This window comes from Malaya genurostris, chromosome 2 (genome assembly GCF_030247185.1).
Source record: "Malaya genurostris strain Urasoe2022 chromosome 2, Malgen_1.1, whole genome shotgun sequence".
In the NCBI taxonomy this organism is placed as follows: Eukaryota; Metazoa; Arthropoda; class Insecta; order Diptera; family Culicidae; genus Malaya; species Malaya genurostris.
This window is the reverse complement of record NC_080571.1, coordinates 156,286,457-156,310,142: the sequence shown is the minus strand read 5'-3', so window position 1 is coordinate 156,310,142 and position 23,686 is coordinate 156,286,457. Positions and strand designations below refer to the sequence as shown.

The window sequence follows — 23,686 nt, the reverse complement described above, 5'->3', positions numbered from 1 at the left end:
ATTATTATTATTATTATTATTATTATTATTATTATTATTATTATTATTATTATTATTATTATTATTATTATTATTATTATTATTATTATTATTATTATTATTATTATTATTATTATTATTATTATTATTATTATTATTATTATTATTATTATTATTATTATTATTATTATTATTATTATTATTATTATTATTATTATTATTATTATTATTATTATTATTATTATTATTATTATTATTATTATTATTATTATTATTATTATTATTATTATTATTATTATTATTATTATTATTATTATTATTATTATTATTATTATTATTATTATTATTATTATTATTATTATTATTATTATTATTATTATTATTATTATTATTATTATTATTATTATTATTATTATTATTATTATTATTATTATTATTATTATTATTATTATTATTATTATTATTATTATTATTATTATTATTATTATTATTATTATTATTATTATTATTATTATTATTATTATTATTATTATTATTATTATTATTATTATTATTATTATTATTATTATTATTATTATTATTATTATTATTATTATTATTATTATTATTATTATTATTATTATTATTATTATTATTATTATTATTATTATTATTATTATTATTATTATTATTATTATTATTATTATTATTATTATTATTATTATTATTATTATTATTATTATTATTATTATTATTATTATTATTATTATTATTATTATTATTATTATTATTATTATTATTATTATTATTATTATTATTATTATTATTATTATTATTATTATTATTATTATTATTATTATTATTATTATTATTATTATTATTATTATTATTATTATTATTATTATTATTATTATTATTATTATTATTATTATTATTATTATTATTATTATTATTATTATTATTATTATTATTATTATTATTATTATTATTATTATTATTATTATTATTATTATTATTATTATTATTATTATTATTATTATTATTATTATTATTATTATTATTATTATTATTATTATTATTATTATTATTATTATTATTATTATTATTATTATTATTATTATTATTATTATTATTATTATTATTATTATTATTATTATTATTATTATTATTATTATTATTATTATTATTATTATTATTATTATTATTATTATTATTATTATTATTATTATTATTATTATTATTATTATTATTATTATTATTATTATTATTATTATTATTATTATTATTATTATTATTATTATTATTATTATTATTATTATTATTATTATTATTATTATTATTATTATTATTATTATTATTATTATTATTATTATTATTATTATTATTATTATTATTATTATTATTATTATTATTATTATTATTATTATTATTATTATTATTATTATTATTATTATTATTATTATTATTATTATTATTATTATTATTATTATTATTATTATTATTATTATTATTATTATTATTATTATTATTATTATTATTATTATTATTATTATTATTATTATTATTATTATTATTATTATTATTATTATTATTATTATTATTATTATTATTATTATTATTATTATTATTATTATTATTATTATTATTATTATTATTATTATTATTATTATTATTATTATTATTATTATTATTATTATTATTATTATTATTATTATTATTATTATTATTATTATTATTATTATTATTATTATTATTATTATTATTATTATTATTATTATTATTATTATTATTATTATTATTATTATTATTATTATTATTATTATTATTATTATTATTATTATTGTTGATATCACTACACAACGTGTACGAAATAGAACACAGCACGCCTTGTTCGTTTTGTGTTTTCTTCTTCTTTCGGTGTTGTACATATTGTCAATCTATGTGGCGATTTGAAAACTTTGACGCTCATCACCCTGTAACTGCGGAACCGGAAGTCGGATCCGGATGAAATTTCACAGTAGCTTTAAGGCCATCGTCCAAGTACCATGCGCGCGGGTGGTTTTAGGAAATTTTCGATGAAAATTTCGAAAAATTTGACAAAACCAAAAACATACAGACCTTTGAAATACTTTTATCTATCTACAGGGTGAAAATGACTGGAAAATTCGGAGGATTTTACGAGTCTTATCAAAAATAGCGCTGAAAAAATGAGCTTTTTTTGTAATTTTTCACAATTATTTGAAAAAATAATTCGATGGAATGAATTTTTTTTTCAAAAAAAACCTTATGCTGACAACAAGGATCACATTCGGACACATTTTTGGAAAACCTTTTCACGCTTTTCATGGAAAATCAACGAATTTCATATAACCGATTTCGTGGAAATTTTTGAAATTCGTGGATTTTCTATGAAAAGCGTGAAAAGGTTTTCCAAAAATGTGTCCGAATGTAATCTGTGTATCCATAATAAAGTTTATTTGAAAAAAAAAGTTTATGTCATCGCTTTATTTTTCCAGATAATTGTGAAAGATCACAAAAACACTCATTTTTCAGAGCTATTTTTGATAAGACTCGGAAAATCCTCCGAATTTTCCAGCCATTTTCACCCTGTAGATAGATAAATGTATTTCAAAGGTCTGTATGTTTTTGGTTTTGTCAAATTTTTCGAAATTTCCATCGAAAATTTCCTAAAACCACCCGCGCGCATGGTACTTGGACGATGGCCTTAAATACAGTATGAGCTTTAATTCAAATCAAGATTTGTGAAAATCGGTTCAAACATCGCAAAGAAATCGAAGTGAATTTAGTTTTAGGAGTTTTTCTTTTCCACTTTCGGTGCTCTCGGAACAGAAAAAGAGAGAACCAGTAGTGCCGAATTAAGGTTTCATGCCCACAAACTAACAAGCTCTGCAAACTAGAAGAATTTCTCAGACAGTTTTATGGGATTGTACCTGTTTTTAACCATCGTTCATGGAAAAATACTAATAAAATTGATAATTTTCCACTTATCACGCTTTAGTTCCGGAACCGGAAGTCAGATCCAGATAAAATGTTCTACAAATTTTTAGGATATTATAAGACATTTCATTTGAATCTCAGTTTGCGAAAATCGGTTGAGTAGTTCCAGAGATAATATACTCCATATACTCCGGAACCGGAAGTCACATTCAAATGAAATTCAATAGCAAGCTATGGGACCATAATACCTTCTATTTGAATCTTAGTTGGTGAAAATCGGTTCAGTCATCTCAGAACAAAGTGAGTGCATATTTTTTTCATTTTTTTTGTACATATCATCCTATATCTCCGGAACCGGAAGCCGGATCGGAATGAAATTCAATAGCAGGCTATGGGACCATAAGACCTTTCATTTGAATCTTTGTTTGTGAAAATCGGTCTAGCCATCTCTGAGAAAAGTGAGTGCATATTTTTGTTACATACACACACACGGACACACACACACACACACACAGACATTTGCTCAGTTCGTCGAGCGGGCCTCGGTTAAAAAGTCGATTTTCACAGTGATTGCATAGCCTTTCTATATGAGAAAGGAAAAAAAAGTAAAAATCGAAACCCTGATATTTTTTTGGTTCATTTTGAAATTATTGAGAAAAAAATCAATTTTATTTTTCAATGTATATGTTTTTAGAGTGCCCTATTGATTCCCTACAACTTCTTCCTGGACACCATTTTTGTAAGATGAACGGTTTGCGAATTACAACGAGAAGAACTTGATCATTTGCATGCACCCGTAAACTGTTTTAGCTGTAACTTCTTCATTTTTAAAAAGGCACGGATGGGATAGCCATCAATCTGTAGGTTTTAATAACTGCTCTGAAATAAAAATTATCAAAATAAAATTAAAAATCAGATTTTTTTAAATTTAACTTTTTCGGATTACTTTGTAATTATTGAGAAAAAAATATGCCCAATCGATTCCTTACAACTTCTTCCAGAACGCCATTTTTGTACAATAACGGTTTCCGAGTTACAACGATTTGAAAAAGGCAATTTTTGTGAAATGCAAAAATACATACGCACTTTTTAAAAATCAGTCGCTAGTCGGATTGACCTCTTCATCGGTTCAAAACTTATGGTTTGCCATACTGCCATGTGCAAAGTTTCATCCAAATCGTCGAGGTCGAGTCTGATGATCTGCTAAGCATTTCTGGAATTGCTCAACTGTAGTATAGAAAGAAGGTAAAATTCGATGTTTAATTTGCCGTTGGACGAAAATGGTAAACCTGTCAAACCGATGAACCACATAATGTGGATTTCTTTTCAATTTGACATTTGGTTTATGAAATGTTTCTGTCACAATAGCAATATGATTTTTGTGAGAAAATAATAAATGTCATCTTCACTCAATTTTAAAGATCGAGCATTCCAATCTAGCATTTTTAAATAACGATTTATTAATTTCAGTTTGTTTGACGTAAAGCCGCCATAACTAAGTTCAGTTTTTTGCAATGGATGAGTGGAAACATATATTGAAGAAGCCAAATGAATGGAAAACTAACAGAAAAGATGATTTATTGGAAAAAGATACGCTCAGAGACAGGACTCGAATCTGCGTTCTTATGCATTCCGTGCATACGCGCTACCATTTCGTCACTCTGGACCTTGTTATTAGACACGCTAACATGCAGTCAGACACAGTAGAACGTACATCGAACATGGTCTACATCCTGGCCGTCACCCGACCGATACCATACATCCAAACATCTTCTCTGTCCATCAAACATTAGTCTTCTCGCTATATACCTATTGTTCCGCTCAAGTACGATGTCCAGCCAGCGACTGGCACCAGTAAAGAAAGTGACAAACGATTATAAACATAAACACTCTCCTACTCAGTGCTTGAGCGGAAGAATAGGTATAGTCCAATCCGCGTGCGAATGTGTTGGTGTGGCTATTTTCAGCAGTTGAAAGGTTAATGCTAGTATGAGTATGTCGAAATAACCCAGTGAATTTTTTCGAGCCGCATCGTGCCAATTATTGAAGACATATATGCAATAAAAACACTGCAATGCTAAGAGAACAGTTGAGAAAGACATAAAATCGTTCATGAAACTCTATATCACGTAATGGAACTGTCTTCTGCTTCTATATGCATTTTTCGCAGTGTATAATTATGTGTCAAAAATGTTTAACCTCAGTGTTAAATTGAACCCACAACAAACTTTGACTTCGGCTCGCACACATTCTAATATATGTATATGAATAGATCTGCGCACTCTGCATCGGTGTGAGTAACTGAGACGTCAAATTGCTCAATAAAGCGAGAAGACTAATGTGTGATGGACAGAGAAGTTGTTTGTATGTATGGTATCGGTCATATTCGATGTACGTTCTACCATTTTAGTGTGAGAAATGCACGGTGAGCACGGTACCATTATATCGTAAGCAAAAATTACATATCAAATAATGATACGAATTTATTGAGCATTGGGCTTTGTGTTGAAATAAAAACGAATTAAATACAATAAAATGGGTATTGTAAGAAATCGTTTATTTTCTAAGTAATACTATAGTAATGTCCAACTCGTTTATAAGGAGTGTATCGATAAGTAGTTAGCAACATTCAAACAGTTATAATTCTGAAAGCCAATTTTTTGGAGCGTGTTTTGCGGTGACATGTTTGTTTACATGTCAATAACAGCTACGCAATCGATTGGTTTCGGTACGGTTTATCGTTTCAATGATGAGTCGAATTGATCCGGAAACGCGAAAGAAAATTCTGCACACTTGGTGCTCAGAAAGTGGTCAATGTTGTTAACTACTTTTCGAAACACTCCTTAATATGACTATGTCCAAGTCTGTTGAGTTCAATGCATTGACGTTGCTGAAGCAATAATGCATGGCTGTAAAATATCATATAATAGGTTTCAAATTTTTGCATTTCAAAATTATAGTAAAACTAAAAATTCAACCAAAGCCAAATATGATCGTTCATGTAGAACATTTAAAAATATAACATTTATATAACTTGGTGCCAGAACCAGATTTCAAAAATATATATGTTCATGAAAAAATGATCATTATACTGAACATAATGTATTTGGCAAAATCTTCATATAATTGTAATAGATAATAAAAACTCGAATAAACATCATCAAGCGAAACAAAGTCTTGGTATTACGTTTATAGTGGAATTTGGTGTTTTTATTTCAACAGACTTTCAGCCGATTCATACCATAGCCTTGATTACATAGCTAGTGCTACAATCCTATTGACACAATTGCAATTTGTTGGCAGTAATTCCTGTCCAGTAATTTATTTTAACCGTTTTTTATTCGATAAGGAAAATCGACCGCGCTCTATCTTGCGTGTCAAGTGAATACTTTTACATAAATTTCATCTCCACGGCGTGAAGGGTCTGGTGAACTACTGTCAAAGATGCCGAAAATACTTGAATGTTTTCTTGTCTTCATTTTTTCTTTTGATGGAGAATCCATGCTTGCTACTAAACTCAGGCGTATACATAGTAAGTATTACTAACTACATATAGGGCATTCGTTTATTGTTAGCACACGGTGCACACGAAACATTAGCTTGCAAAAAATTAAGAAGGGTATAACCCGACGCAACGAATGTTTTTTATTTTTGCTAACATGAGTCTTAAAGTTATACGGATTGCAACAATGTTTTTTGAATTTATTTTTACACCGCGATCTTAACTGAAACGTGGCTAACAATAAACTGTCAAAGTTAGGATTCGATCAGTGGCGCGACATGTGTCGACAAGTTAAGCCCGTATTCGAGCGAGTTGCGCTGCGGTACGCTCTAAGCGTGCGGGTCGTGATTGAAATATTCACTACTTCGAAAGTATTATTCTTTCCATTCTGAAACTTTGCAAGGTTGAGTTAAACCCCTAAGGGCTTCTTTTTTCAACTAAAAAAAGAACAAAAAATGGCCCGAGTTTGAAATTTTTTATTTGTTTATTAATTTTTAACTTTTTTCATGAAATTAGTTTTAAAATTTGTTTCATCGAATCGCTTTTTTGAAAGCTGAGGAAAAGACGCACATTACATGTCTTGGACAATTTTTTGTTTCTTTATTAGATTTTGCAGCATAGTCTGTTGCAAAATGCTCTTTTTTTGTAAACGCGAAACGTAGAATCTTAGAATCATATCTCGAAAATTCCACGTACCATTTTGAAGTAAAAAAAAAGTGTTCTTTGTCGAAAAAAATAGTTAGATGAAAAATACATATATGTACATATAACATCATGTTAGTCACTCATAATTACTGATGATTCATAGTTCTAGAGTAATAGTAATCACAAACAATAACGATTGAATTAGGGTATATTCACAGTGTGAAGTATTCAAAAATCCATTACGAATCAATGAGTCTTTTTTACAAGCGAACAAAACGAGTGGTAAGCCCACTGCACTCAATCACTGAAAATATTCCTGGTTACTATGGTTCGGTTTTTCATGTTATGCTTTGTGCGACGATTCGGTCAACTCAAGCGGTCCCGCCTTTTTTGAGACTACATTTCATCTTAAGTCATCTGCTAATTCGAGGTGTATTGCTCGGGTTGGTATGCAGGTGAAAAGTACGTGTCAGCACGATTGATAACATATAGTATGAGCGAAGAAATTTAGAGAAGTCGGGAGCACCCGTGTTGGCGGTTCAATACATACGGCGCTGGTCTTACAAGCCAGTTGTCATATGTTCTTGCCCCGACCTTCTTCCAGGTCATAGTGTCAGTAGGATCGTAGTACTAGCCATGCAATGATTATGTACGCCAAGAATCGGTTACGAAGTCTGTTGAAACAGAAAGATCAAATTTCACAAAAGGAATGTAATGCCAAGGCTTTTTCGGGTGCATCTTCAGATGGACTCCCAACGAAGTTCTGGGGGCATATAAAAAGACAGACTTCAGCAAAATGGGCGCCTTTTATTTCAACTGCTTTCGAATAACTACTTTATTAAATAATAAATCTTAACTGTTTTTATTCTGATGTCGTCAATTTGTGAATTTTATTTTTCAGAGATTTTCTTCCTAGAGGATCCGGGATTGTGACCAGACGACCCCTTATCTTACAGCTGATAAATGGAACTATTGGTATGTTTTGAATACGTCAGTATTTTTTACATAAAATTTATTATTCCAAAGGTAATTAAATTGAAACATCAGCGATGAAACTTAAACTGTATCAGTTAATTAGTCCTTAAAACTTGGTAAACTAATGCTTATGTGCATAATCGCATAATAATCACAGACTCTTGCAAAATGAAAAACGTACTTCAACTCAGAGCAAGCTAGAAGCGGAAACGACATATTGGCATTTATTCTTTCTTCGACATCACAATAATTCTTCCTGCTCAACATAAACTGCTAATGAACTGATGAGTCGAAGATACAACGTAAACATAAGGAAATAGCTATGTGCAGTTAGTACAACCCGTTTTCCATGCCAAAATCCCTAAATAATTAATCCATTCCAAAATCCCTAAATAATTACTCGCCCCGATTCTGTATTTCGTTCGAATTTGAATGCGAAATTTTGCATTCTATGTTTCAATCGAGGACAAGTTTTCCATAAAAAAAACATCTTTCGATCGAAATACAGAACGCAAATTTTCACATTCGATCGGAATAATTCGCTTCGATCAAAATACAGAATAGTGGTGACTATTTATTGATGGCCAGATAATCGTCACTCCTTTTCGGCACTTTAGCTATTTTCGGCTGTAGTGTTTTTTTACTTCTCGAAATAATGATATATGAGACACTCATAGGGATTTTGCTGAAGGTAGTATGTTGCTACGTTCTGACGTTTAAGAGTTCTATTTTTGTAAGGCAATTTGAACACTAAATGTGTTAAAAATGCCACCCTCTCAGATTTCTCTTCAAACTTTCCCTATTTCACGACCTTTCAGAAACCGTATAAAAATAGTTTTTATCTATCTGGCATCTGAAGGCTGACTAGTTTTTATTGGAAATACAATTATTACTTTTGAATTGTAGCTTATATTGAAATACTTAGTTGGTCAAAATTGAGCGCAATAATTAGCTTGATAACTCTTTGGAAGATCATTCGTATCCGAGCAGTCATCCGCAAAGCACTTGTTGTTTTTTCGCTCCGTATCAGGACGGTATTAAATAAAAAACATCGAGTACGAAGGTGTTTTCCTAGCAAGGGCTAGCGGAAACATTTCTCTAGTGTGGGCGGGAAAAGCCAGGTGAATTACTGTCTGATACTGGTAAAGATATCGGGTTCGACGCCTGATACAATGAAGTATCTTCCCGGGTTGGAAATTTTCTCAATTCACCCTAGATAGTAAATCCTAAATATTTGAATGTTATTTTTTTGTCAGTCGTTCTTTTAAGGGGTAGGTAGGGTCTAACACTTTTTAAAAAACATATATATATATATATATATATATATATATATATATATATATATATATATATATATATATATATATATATATATATATATATATATATATATATATATATATATATATATATATATATATATATATATATATATATATATATATATATATATATATATATATATATATATATATATATATATATATATATATATTATAACCCGGCGAACGACCAAAATTAGGTTAAAGCCTTATACTAAAACATTTCAAAAATATTCTGTGAAATTTTCCAAGCTATCGGAACAAAACTAAGCAAGTTATGGGCCTTCATCTTTGTTCATCTCATACTGCGAAGAAGTAAGAGCTCGGCACACAGGCCCAAGATTTCTGCTTCGATTGACTTAAAAACTTGACAAAATATTCTTGAAATGTTTCATTATAACAAATTATAAAAGAAAAAATATGATTTTTTTGAAAATGTTAGATTCTACGGGCTCCCTAGCGTAATAAATTATTTCCATTGACGCGAACTTTAAACGCTCGAAAGCAGGTTTTGAAGTCCGTGTCCATCGTCATTCAAAAACTGCTGCACCTTTTTATTTCAAATTTTAAATTTTGCCCTCACTTTCTACATATAAAAAACCAGACCCCAACGTTTTCCTTTTCGTTTTTTTTTTTTTTTTTTTTATAATAACTATTTATTGGAATATGAGTTAAAATTTAATTATTAAGATTTAAATTGGGTGTTCAGCCACAAGTGGTGACTTTTCAGCCCTGTTATATATATATATATATATATGATTTGGTTATTACCATGAAGACATCATTTGCTTCCGCAATTCTGAGATTTTTGTGTAGGGAAAATTTTAAACCTACTTGTATTGTGTAATGGGGAAAAGGAACTTATATACTAACTTACTAACTAATACAGAGAGCGAATCGATTCAATTGAAGATTGCATCGATTTTTGTCGGAATTTGCTTATAATATTATGTGACATTACATCTAATGGTTCTATATTTGTGAGTCTGTGTAACTCATTTGTACTAAACCAGGGAGGACGCTTCAGAATCATTTTCAGAATTTTATTCTGAATCCTTTGAAGCGTTTTCTTCCTGGTGGAACAACAGCTTGACCAAATTGGTACCGCATAAAGCATGGCTGGTCTGAAAATTTGTTTATAAATTAACAATTTGTTTTTTAGACAGAGCTTAGAATTTCTGTTTATAAGAGGATATAAACATTTAATATATTTATTACACTTTGCCTGGATTCCTTCAATGTGATCCTTGAAAGTGAGTTTTTTGTCATACGTTAAACCTAAGTATTTAGCTTGATCAGACCATGTCAATTCCAAGCCATTCAATTTGAGAATGTGATTATTGTTTGGTTTAAGAAAAGAAGCTCTTGGCTTGTGAGGAAAGATAATTAATTGCGTTTTTGCTGCATTTGGTTTAATTTTCCATTTTGACAGATAATCACTGAAAATATTTAAACTTCTTTGTAGGCGACTGCAGATCACTCTTAGATTTCTACCTGTGGCTAACAGACTTGTGTCGTCACAGAATAGCGATTTCTGACAACCATCGGGTAGATTTGGAAGATCAGAAGTGAAAATATTATACAAGATTGGAGCTACACTCGAACCCTGCGGAACACCGGCTCGTACGGGTAGCAATTCAGATTTACAATTCTGATAGCTAACCTGAAGAGTACGATCAGTTAAATAATTTTGAATCATTTTGATCAAACAAATAGGAAACTGGAAATCAGACATTTTTGCTATTAAACCTTTGTGCCAAACACTGTCGAATGCTTTTTCTATGTCTAGAAGAGCAACTCCAGTGGATAACCCAGAAGATTTATTTGATTTTATCATGTTCGTTACTCTGACAAGTTGATGAGTAGTTGAATGTTCATGACGAAATCCAAACTGCTCTGGTAAAAAAATTGAATTCTCATTTATATGAGTCATCATTCTTAACAAGATAATTTTTTCAAAAAGTTTACTGATAGAAGAAAGTAAGCTAATTGGTCGATAACTTGATGTTTCTGCTGGGTTTTTATCAGGTTTTAGGATAGGAATTACTTTAGCGTTTTTCCATCTTTTTGGGAAGTAAGCTAATGAAAAACACTTGTTGAAAATTTTAACCAGGAGTCTCAAGGCAACATCGGGAAGATTTTTAATAAGAATATTAAAAATTCCATCATTACCAGGAGCCTTCATGTTTTTGAGTTTCCTAATAATTGATTTAATTTCATCAAAATTCGTCTCAATAATGTCATCGTGTGATAACACTTGGGTTGAAATATGCTCATATTTCAGTGAGACTTCATTTTCAATAGGACTCACAACGTTTAAATTAAAATTGTGGACACTCTCGAACTGCTGAGCAAGTTTTTGAGCTTTTTCACCATTTGTAAGAAGTATTTGATTTCCTTCCTTGAGAGCAGGAATTGGTTTCTGAGGTTTCTTAAGAACCTTAGAAAGTTTCCAGAAAGGTTTAGAATATGGTTTAATTTGTTCAACTTCTTTAGCGAAATTTTCATTTCGCAAAAGAGTAAATCTATGTTTAATTTCTTTTTGTAAATCCTTAACTATGTTTTTCATAGCAGGATCACGAGAACGTTGATATTGTCGTCGACGAACATTCTTCAACCGAATGAGCAGTTGAAGATTGTCATCGATGATAGGAGAATTTAATTTAGTTTGAGCTTTGGGAACTGAAAGATTTCTAGCTTCGATAATATAATGATTCAAATTATCAATTGCTGTGTCGATGTCCGCAGAATTTTCTAAAATAGTTTCATGATCCACATGATTTTCAATGTGAGATCTGTAATCCAACCAATTAGCTCTATGATAGTTGAAAATAGAACTAATTGGATTAATTATAGCTTCGTTGGAAAGTCTGAAAGTTACAGGAAGATGATCTGAGTCAAAATCAGCATGAGTAATCGGTTCACTACAAATGTGACTTTGATCTGTTAGAACCAGATCAATTGTAGACGGGTTTTTCACGGAAGAAAAACAAGTAGGATTACTGGGATGAAGAACTGTAAAGTAACCAGCTGAGAGTTGATTATGAAGTATTTTACCATTACTGTTATTTTGCCTACAATTCCACTGGACATGCTTAGCATTTAAGTCCCCTATTACGAAAAATTTCGATCGATATCTTGTAAGTTTTTGCAAATCGCCTTTAAAGAAATTTAATTGTTCGCCGGTGCATTGGAATGGCAAATATGCTCCAGCGATGAAATAAATTCCATGAATGGTTTCAACTTCGATTCCCAAGCTTTCAATAACTTTAGTATTGAAAGAAGGTAAAATTCGATGTTTAATTTGCCGTTGGACAAAAATGGCAACTCCTCCACCAATTCCAGTAAACCTGTCAAATCGATGAACCACATAATGTGGATTACTTTTCAATTTTACATTTGGTTTAAGAAAAGTTTCTGTCACAATGGCAATATGAATTTTGTGAACTTTGAGAAAATTAAAAAATTCATCTTCACTCGATTTCAAAGATCGAGCATTCCAATTTAAAATATTCAAATAATTATTTAACATCACTGTTAAATTTTAAATTCATTATAATATTATTTGCGAATTTCCATCCGATTTGAAATGCTTCAAAAAGTGATGAAGTCGAATTCATTTGGATGATCATTTGAAAAAGTTGATCTTGTAGGTAGATCATTTTATTTTCAGTTATATCGCCTAAATCGACTTCATTTAAAGAAGCGAATGGCATTGAAGGAATATTTGTAGGTAGACTGCCATTAGAAGAAGATGATTTGGCCGGTCTACCTATTAATAAATTGTTTTCGTTAGAAGAAGAACTGCAAGGCGGTCCTGTGTTTTGATTATTTACATTAGAAGAAATAGGAGATAGATTTCTACCTAATATACCAGCATAACTGACATTAGAAGAAGATGATGACGAGGTCGATCTACCTGTCAATAAATTGTTTTCGTTAGAAGACGAATTGGCAGGTGCCTTAGAAGAATTTTCAGGTAGGTTCTGTAAATTTAAGGTCGTTGATTTGACTTGTTGTCTAAGCGAACGAGCGTTTAAAATTTTTTCCCTGACAGGACATTTCAAATAATTGGATTTATGATTTCCATTGCAATTTGAACATGAAAATTTATCAGTGGTTTCATTCATTGGACAAACGTCTTTCGAATGCGATTTACCACAATTCAAACACCGTATATCCATATGACAATTTTTGGTTCCATGACCGAAGCCTTGGCAACGACGACATTGCGTTAAGTTTGCAATACGATTATGCCGTTTATAATGTTCCCAATGAATTTTAATGTGGGAAATGAAACGTACTTTTTCTAAAGTTTTCAAATTGTTTACATCACTTCGATTGAAGTGTATTAGGTAAAGTTCATGGGAAATTCCAGAGCGTGGTTTAGAAGTACCATTCGCTCTTTTTTTCATAAGTATTACTTGGGAAGGGGCAAAACCAAGCAATTCTTTTAGTTCATTTTTAATTTCATCAATACTTTGATCATTTGATAATCCTTTCAAGACAGCCTTGAAGGGTCTGTCTGATTTTATATCATATGAATAAAATTTATGAAGTTTTTCGGACAAATATCGAATAAGACGTTCGTAATCTTCCAATCCATCCACCAAGACTCGACATTCTCCTCTTCGTCCGATTTGAAATGAGACTTTTACTTCCGGGAGAAAAGTAGAAAGCTCAGTACGGAATGCTTTGAAGTCGGAAATCATCACCGTCACTGGTGGCATAGATTGATGTTTCTTCCCAGAACGACAAGCGTCCATTTTGGGAATTTTTGAAGAATTTTCTTCTATGTCGCTACAATCGGATTCAGGAAGAATCTCGTAAATATTGTTAGACGGCATAGGATCAACGGAAGGGAAATCCGTCCGTTGTCTTTTATTTTTACATTCAGATTCTATAAGATCGTGAATGTTATTAGAAAAATGTTGAATAACGGATTGTGATTTATTCCGTATTGAATTATTTTTAGCCTTAGGCTTGTTGCCTTTCCGGTTGGACGCAGGCATTTTTGAAATTAATGAAATTTTAAATTAAATTAACTAGGCTAAATTAGTCTTCGATTAGACTCCTAGCTAGCCTTAATAAAGGCTGATTAATTTCTTAGTCACTCTAATATCACTCTTTGTATCACTTAGTCACTCTAATATCACTCTTTGTATCACTTAGTCACTTAGTTAGTGATTCAGGTAGCCTTGAAAAAGACTGAAGCCTTGAATCAATGAAACTCTAGGTAGCCAGAAAAAAATTCCAGGAGCCAAGAGCTATACGCGTGCGGTGCGAACGACTGTTCAACACCGACTGATTTTTTCCTTTTCGTTGTTTGTTACTTTGGGGAGGCTTTACAGCGGATTTTTTTCATGAAAAATCGTAGTTTTTATTTTGAACAACCACTAAAAATTCAGAAAATGAAAAAAAAGCAAACAGAAACGTTGGGATCTAGAAAAACTTCTACTCTAACTACACTGCTTTGATTTGTTCACTTCTGATTAGTCTGCGCTGAGATACAGTGGAAACCGCAAATCATGATTTTGAAGAAGCGTCCTCAAAAATACCTTTTCACCAACTTATTTCTCAATATTTTTCCACGCAAACATTTGAATTTGTTTTGTTGAACGATAATTCTGAAAAAAAAATCGCTAAAATGAATCTATACCTGTCAGATCGTGTTTTTTTTGTTTACTGGTTAAGATATGTGCTAAAATACTATTTATTTCTGCTCAAACCTTTGTAGGGGTATGAGGTGTGACCATCATAATAATCTCTTAGATCTAATAATTGATCGACAGTGATACACACCGACAGCAGACAGTTGTGTATGTAAGCGTTTCTACTTGCCGCTTCAATAGCATTGGCACCAGCAGTGGTTGAATCATTAAGGCCACGCAAGGGAAACAATCGAAGCGAAGGACCAGCTCATCTATCAGCTCAACAAATCTTATCGGTGAAGTAGTTTTTGCCTTCTTATTTTTTTTTAAATCTACTTTTTTGCTACCCTATCTATTTGCTCTATTTTTTTGTTGGTGTGGGAGAAACTGCTTCTCCCGCAAAAATTATGTCTTCCTAAGGGGGGAACCCCGGGGATGATAGAGATATACCTGGAAATGAGGAGCGGTTGGATGAATATTCTGATGGTGACACATCTGATATGGATATAACCGCCCCCCTTCTGAAAAAATCCCATCTTCTGGAAAAATCCCCCCTCCGTCGGAAGGTCTATTAGGATGACGGATCGGATAGTCCGTGGGTGATATACTTCCGGCCCATAGCTCTCCTAGAGTCCTTAATATTGCTATCGCGAAAAGAGTTGAACTGTTGAAGATCTAATGAAGGATGGAATTGGCCGCTTCAACCAGTGATGATATTGGATTGCAAGAAATCGCATTCTAAATTGACACAGGATTGGAAGTACTAACCATCAGACGCTTTTCTTTAACATTCGCCGGTTCTGCTCTTTAGAATTACGTTTTAGTGGGAGGGGTAATGAGAGGGTAATGCACTGTTTAAACTGCAAAAAGATGGGGCATACGGCACCATACTGTTGTAACAAACCACAGTGTGGTAAATGTGGCGAGGGACACGGGGATGGCTTCTGCAGGAAAACGACCGAAAAGTGTATTCACTGTGGCATGAACCCGCATGATCTTTTCGAATGCTCCAAGTACAAACAATTTGAGGAACTCTCCAACTCATCCAAGTCAGTCGATATAACAAAACCGCTTACGTTCGGGACGGAAGAAACCAAGTACAGTATTGTGTAGTGAACAATAGAACGATCTCGAAATGAGTGAACCAAACGAACAAAAGCTACCGCCGACACGAAAGAATACAATTGTTGTTGACTTCAGGCAGTGCCAAATTCGACCTTCGATACGAGAACTTGAAGGTTTGCTTATCGAGCAAATGCATCTTGACATTAAACGTGTGCATTTACTTCAATGCAATAAGACAAATAATGTTGTTCACATCCAGTTTTATAAAGAGTTGGAGTTCAATTCGCAAAAGACAATAACAATGTGCATTTTGTGAAGCACGAGAACATTAAGTACAACATTCTAGTATATATGGCAGATAGTGCTATAGAAGTGCGTGTGCATGATCTTCCTTCAAGCGTCACCGATTCTTATATTCGCAAAGCTATGTTCCAATACAGAGCGATTCTCTCTATCGAAAAAGGAAAGTGGAAGAATTTTTTCCCCGATATTCTAAATGGCGTACGTTTGTTACGTATGCGCTTGAAGAGGCCTATACGTTCTTATGTGACTTTCGGTCAGGATACAAGAATTCCGTGCAAATCACGTGTTACCTATGACAATCAGATGGCCACATGTCAATATTGCCAAAAAGCTGTTCACTACGGTAATCCTAGGAACACATAGGAAAAGACCAATTATGTCCTCTCCTAATTTTCCTCGCAAAGGTATTAAAATACTACAAGTGAACAACGAAACGGAAATAAAACAATAAAATTGAACCAAAACAATACCTCAGAACCGAAGCTAAAACCTCCTGGATTTCTAAAAAACAACCAGAAACAACATTTTAAAGCAGTTTGCAGAACAATGGCTCCTCCTTGCAGCGATCGTATCTATCGATGGCTGAACTACCTACAGAAATCGAGAGTATGATCACTTTACTCCAATGGTATTGCAAAAGAATCATCCCAAAACTACATTATCAATTTATCAATTTTTTGATAAATTCTCGTTTCTGCGATGTATTTTCATTGTGTGAAACATGGCTTACTTCAAATATAAACTTTTACTTCCACAATTTCAACATTATACGCCTGTATCGAGAAGACTCCTATGGATGGGTACTTTTAGGGATAAAAAAGTGCTATTCATTTTATCGAACTAACCTCCCTTCGATCGCGGGCATTGAAGACATCATGGAGCTTCTTCCCACCATGCGGTTAGTTTTTGGAGACTGACACTCGCATGGTACGGGGTGAGGCTGCCTATATGATGATTAACGTTCTTCGTTAATTCATGATCTGTGTGACAACTTCAATATAACAATTTTAAATACGGGTGAAATGACACGCAATCCAAGACCGCCAGCCCGTCTTAGTGTGCTGGACTTATTATTTATCCCTTTGCTCGACCTCGCTGCAGTTAGATTTTAAGTGGAAGTGGAATTTTATTTTCAATATCCACTGATGCACAAACATCGACATCAATCGGTATGACATATGATCTCACAAAAAACATCGAATGAAATTCTTACTCGACCGCGATATCCCAAGATCTTGAAATGAAACAACCAGATTCGCTTGAAGAAGAACAAAAATCCCCAGTTGACTTGATCCTCAGCTTCGCGATTCAAGCCCAGATCAAACGAGTATCCAAAACTACAATTTATTATTATTATTATTATTATGTTGCTTTATTAACCCTCGGTTTTAACCTTACGGTCATTCGCCGAGGTTGGGTATGTAAAGATAAGTTTACAATTCATTTTACATTTTACGCTATTAAATTCGGTCAAATAGCTGCGCGTTTTGCAGGAAGCATATTGTGACCCGTTCTATCGCTGGATCATTACTCAATACGTTGCGTATGGATGATGGTAGCTCGTGCTGGGTTCGCAGATTGGAGTATTCTACGCAATTGATCAGTAGATGTTCTACGGTTAATCTGACGTTACACGTTGGGCATATTGGTGGAGGTACTCGTTCGATTGTATGGGCGTGTGTGATTCTGGTGTGGCCAGAGCGTAGTCTCGAAAGTACCCGTTATTCCTGCCGACTGTCCCTGTCTATCCATCGAACTGGTTCTCCTTTTATCTTCTGGGTGTGTCCCGGTGTTTGTCTCCAGGTTCTTGTGAAATGATATGTCGCACTTGTGGATATTTTTTTTTCACTAGATCAGCGGCAGGTACTGTCTCGGTTAAATACTCGGTGCTCGATCGTCCGAGTGAGGCCAATCGGTCCGCATCCTCGTTTCCTTGTATTCCGCGCACCCAGGAATCCAGCACAGCACTGTTCTCTTATCCCAGTGTTCCTCGATCTCTTGTACGAAGGGGTGGCGACATTTTCCGGATTCGAGTGCGGAGATGACTGACAGTGAGTCCGAGAAGATGATAGTGTTAATGTTAGGCGGTTTTCTGGCTAAGGCATATGCGATTGCTTTTGCCTCAGCTGAGAAGATTGAGCATTCATCCGGAAGTCGAAAGTTGAGGTTGGTTCCAATTCCGCTTATACCCGCTCCCACTTGATCCGATTTGGATCCATCAGTAAAAATTTTACGGTGGTATGGGTATTTTTCTTGGATCATCTGCAGGTACTGGGCTTTTGCTGCGCTTGGGCGGACTCCGGCCTTTAGGGTGCGTGTCAGCCTCGTGTCGATGGTTGCTACCGGAGTGTCCCACTCCCTTCTTCGAACGCGATAGAGTGTTGCAAGTTGCGGCATCTCAGCATCGTTGTACATACTGTACAACTGTTTTGCTGTATTAAGTAGGAAGTAATCATCTCCCGTAGTTTTTTCCAGGAAACTCAAACTTCGTTTGAAGATGGTTATGGATGCATGCCACCGAAATGGGAGGGTTCCAGCTTCGACGCATGGTGCTTCGGCGGGGGTGCTTGACAGTAAGTTGGACGCGAATCTTATGGATCTATTGTAAAGTGGGGCTAGAGTATCTATCATGCCATTTTTGTTCAGAGAGGTGATCTCCGCTCCGTAGATTATTTTACTGTCGATCAGTGCCTTACTTATGTTGAAGGCAGTGGTTCTGTTCCACCTCGGGTTTCTGTTGCTGATGGTACGAATGAGACGTAGTCGACTTTCACATTCTCGCTTGATATTCCTAAAGTGTGGTAAGAAGGTGGCTTTCCGGTCTATCGTGATGCCAAGTATTTTTGGTTCACGTCGGAAAGGGATTGCATTTCCGTCGAGTTTTACGGGATTATGAGCGGCCAGGTGGTGGGAATTGCAACAATGAGCCGTTGCGCATTTTTCCGGAGCTATGGTGAAGCCAATGGACTTCGCCCATTTTCCAATTCTGTTCACTGCGGTTTGGAGTTTTTTCCGAGTTTTCCTTGGTTTTTTCCCGACCACTACCACCACAATATCGTCCGCATACACCAAAATGTATATTACTTTCGGTAAATTATGAAGGATGGAGTTCATTGCCACGAGGAACAGCGTGACTGCCAGTACGGATCCCTGTGGCACTCCGTTCTCTTCGACAAACGTAGACGATTGTTGTCCTCCAACAGCTACTCTAAACTGCCTGTTTTGCAAATAGTTCTGTAGGAAATGGCCCATGTTCCCGGTTATTCCCCACTCTTTTAGTTTACTCAGGGCACCCTGACGCCATACGGTATTGTAGGTCTTTGCGATATCGAGTATTGCAATATCCGCGTGATGATCCCCTTCGATTGCCTCGTGTAGGATCTGGCCTAGGGTGCCCAGGTGAATTCCGCTACCGAAACCCTGACGAAAGGCGAACTGTCGTATGTCTAGTAGTTGGTTGTTTTCTAAAAAAGGCGCTGAGACGACGGTTAACGATACGCTCCATCGTCTTCCCAATGCATGATAGCAGGCTGATGGGTCGAAAGTCTTTAGCTGCTCTTGTACCTTCACACTTTTTGGGTATGGGAATGATGAGGGCTGTTTTCGAGTCGTCTGGGAGTTCGCCGCGTTCCCATATTCTGTTGTAGCATCTAAGTAGTGCTCTCTTTCCTTCCGGGGGTAGGTGCCTTATTAGTGGGTAAGTTATACTATCCGCTCCTGCCGACTTTCCGTGAGCGGTGGTCAGTGCGTGTTGAAGTTCAGTACCGGAAAAAGGCACATTGAACGATTGGCCTGTGTCAGGTAGGTAGATTGGTTTTAAACGTTCCAGTCTTGCTTTGCTGGGTTGGAATGAAGGGTGCAGAGCGGTCTCGGCGGATAATGCCGAAAAATGTCTGCCCATTTCTTCAGCAATTATGACGGGGTCGATTGTGGCGATTCCGATGATGGTTAGTGAGAAACCGGTGGTCCGTCTCTTCCCACTTAGAGCGTTGACCCTTCTCCAGAGTTCGGTTGTGTTGGAATCTGGAGAGATCCCCTCCAGGAAGTTGGTCCAGCTAGTCTGTTTTGCGTTCAGTATCGCTTTTCGACGAGCTTTGATGGCTGACGCGACTTCTGGACCCCACCAATACACAGCACGTTTAGTGGGTTTGCTTCCACTTTTCAGTATGCTAGTCTCAGCTGCTGCATGCATGATTTGGTTTAGCTCCCCAGCGGTGTAATCGCGATTCCATTCAATACGTGCCGATACACTTTGTTCGTACACTGTCCAGTCCGCGCGTTCGGTGATCCAATGAGGTCGTCTGGAGGTGTTTGGGGGCTGCCTGTCGAAAGTGATTCGGATTGGTAAGTGGTCGCTATTTGCCATATCATCGTGAATCATCCAAGCGAGTTTGCTGGCGATGGATGATGATGCAATGGAGACATCCAGTGCCGATGATTGCTTGCCTCGCAGAAAGGTGGTGCTACCGTTGTTTAGTGTTATTGCGTCACTCTCCTCAATGATCTCGACCACCTCGTACCCGCGCCGACTATTCGTATTGGACCCCCATAGCTCGTGGTGAGCATTCAGGTCGCCCATAATCAGGAACGGGTCGCGAATCTGCTGTATAATTTTGCGCATTTCTTGCGTGACGTTACGTGCGCTTTGGGGGAGGTAGACTGATACCAGTGTTACGTTGATAGGGTACAATATCCATCTGGCGACTGTTTTGAGCTCTGTGTCCAAGTGCGTTATCGTAGAAGGTATGTGTTTACGCACTCCAATACCAATGGTCTGGTAGATGTTTTCCCCTTTCTTGGCGTCCCATGTGTAGTTATGACGACCAAACCATGAGGTGGGATCGGTAGTGTCGCTTATATGCCTCTCTTGCAGGGCCAAACATATGGGATTGGTTCTGGAAATCAATAGTTGCAGGTCTCCTAATGAATTTCGCAGTCCGTTGAGGTTCCACTGGAGCGCCAAGGTTGTTCGTTGGGTTTGCGCGGTTGTTTGAGACGGGCATTGAGAGCTGGAGGCTATCGCGTCGGTGTCACTTCTATGAGTTGATTGTGATTCCCCGCGGGCCTGAGTTCCCTCCGAAACTGGTCCAATTTCTCTTGTAGCTGCTGGGGCTTCGGGAGTAATCGGTACGTTATCCGTCGTGGAAGCTGGTGTATTTTGATCATTATTTCTGGCCGGTGGGAATTGACGTTTGTTGACCTCATTGCATCCCTCCGAGGCCTCTGATCCCTCTGAAGCTGATAGGGGGGCAGCGGGGGAATGGTGTGGATGACGGATGCTGTTGTTTTTGCTTGGAGACTTATCGTTTGGGTTGGTGCTGCTTGCCGAGCTGTAAGGTTGGTGACCAGTGTTTTGTTCTGAAGGTTGTATTGGTTTTATGCTTACCGGGGAGGTGCCCGGTTCCTCGGAACCACCTGCCGTCGCGAGTGCATCACTGGGGTGTGGAACTTTCACGAGCGGCGATGGTTCGAGGGGGGACTTTCGATTATATGGAAGTCTGCTGGGTTTTCTTGTCGAATGCGTGTGAAGCTTTACCGTGGCTGGGCGTTCTGTTCCTCCTAGCTCCTTTTCCGGTTCCTGCGGTGTTTTTGCTTCATTTTCTGGGTTTGATTGTTGCCTGTGAAGATTGGGGCAGAAGTTCTGTTCGTTTTTGTTAGTGTGTCCGTTACTCACCCGGGGGAAGCCCGGGTCCTCAGAGTCACCTGCTGTTGCGAGTGTATCACTAGATAGCGGAACGTTCGCATACAGGGGTGACCCGAGGGTGGGCGGTCCATTATGTGGAATCATTTTGTTTTTTGCTACGCTGATTGGTATTTCATGTCGAGCTATGCTGGTGTTCCAGCTATCTGGGGTGTTTGTTTGTTGGTTTTTCGTTGTTTGAATTCTTTGCATCTGCGAGGCGGAGATCAGGTGGGGCGAAGGTGGATTGTCTGTGTGTTTGCGGAAAAAGGTACCAGAAGAAGGTGGAAACCCGGTTCCCCGGGATCATCAGCCGTCACGGGTACATCGCTGTAAGGCGGGATATCCGCAATCGGGGGTGATTCCCGGAGGTGGGTTTCGTTGGAATATTGTGAGCTGTTGTGTGAAATTGTTTTGTCCTTCTTTATTTCGGCTTACTGTTGACTGTTAGTTGATTGTTTGTCTATTCTGTTAGATCAATGTGTTCCTCCGAATCGTCGAAGGACATGGAAGTTGTGTTGAAAACTTCTTGCGATTCTGTTGCTTGAAGTTCGTTTTTGAGCTGACTAATTTCCGCATCTTTTCTATTCAGTAGCTCCGTCGCTTTTGTTCCTAAACTGGTTTCTTAATTCCGCTATTTCATTTTTTAGCTCTTTAATTATTGTGTCTCTAGGATCGGGTGCACCTGCAACTGTCCGGGCATAGGACCGTGCTTGTTGAGATAAAACTATTTTGCTGGCTTCTGGGAAGGTTAAGTTTTGTTCTGTTCTTAGTTTGATGATGGCAACTTCCTGTTTAAAAAGTGGGCAATCTTTGGATCTAGCTGAGTGTGCACCTTTGCAGTTTGAACATTTCGCGTGTAGATTACATGGGGTCTCCTTTGATGTATCATGTGCTTGACTGCAGTTCAAACATATTCCATTTTGTTGGCAGTTTTACTACCGTGTCCGAATTTTCCACATCGGAAGCATTGCATTGGATTGGGATAGTATTCGAGTATTGGGATGCTAATCATTCCAAAGAAAATTTTGTCTGGCCTCTTCGTACCGGAAAAGGAGAGAATAAGCGTTGGTGTATTCACCCTAATACCGTTTTCGTTCCTTGTTATCCTTCTAACTTCCATTACATTTGGATTTTGATTGCGTATTTTAGCCAGAAGCTCGTCGGTCGAATAGTCGATTGTATCCCAATCATGGATTTTACCCTGTACCCTGTTGTGTATTGGGTGGTGTATAATCTCAATTGGGTGGTCCGGCCCCAAGTTTTTCAACTTCATGAGTTTGTTTTATGCGTTTCTGTTTGAAGTTTCGAGGACATATTGGGTTCCTCTTGCTTCTTTTGTTGCAGTGATTAGTTTGGTGGGTTCGAAACCTAGAGCTTTGTGAAGCTCATGATGAATGAGAAAAGGGTATTTTGGTAGGCTTTCAATATTTAATTCGGCATCTTTTGCTGCTCTCATCAAAAGAATTTGCGTTTCTATTTCATTACCGGTTTGCATGAAACCAGGAAGAGAGGAGGTAGGTGGGGGTATTGGGTCGGGTGGATCGGGGTCATTAACACTCATGTTGGCTCACGATCTGGTTGCTATTTTCATTGGTTTGTAATCTACCACGCGTTCACTTCTAAT

General features: G+C 35.6%; 1 protein-coding gene across 4 annotated transcripts in view; it reads left to right on the top strand.

Annotated features, from left to right (window-relative positions):
• The window catches only part of LOC131429748 (dynamin), a 1,035,717-nt gene that overhangs the window by 67,489 nt on the left and 944,542 nt on the right, over positions 1-23,686 (top strand). For all 4 annotated transcript variants that reach the window (XM_058594080.1, XM_058594078.1, XM_058594079.1 and 1 more), the window contains exon 2: positions 7,965-8,038. In XM_058594080.1, the coding sequence (XP_058450063.1) occupies positions 7,965-8,038 (74 nt within the window). The remainder of the gene's footprint in view (positions 1-7,964; positions 8,039-23,686) is intronic.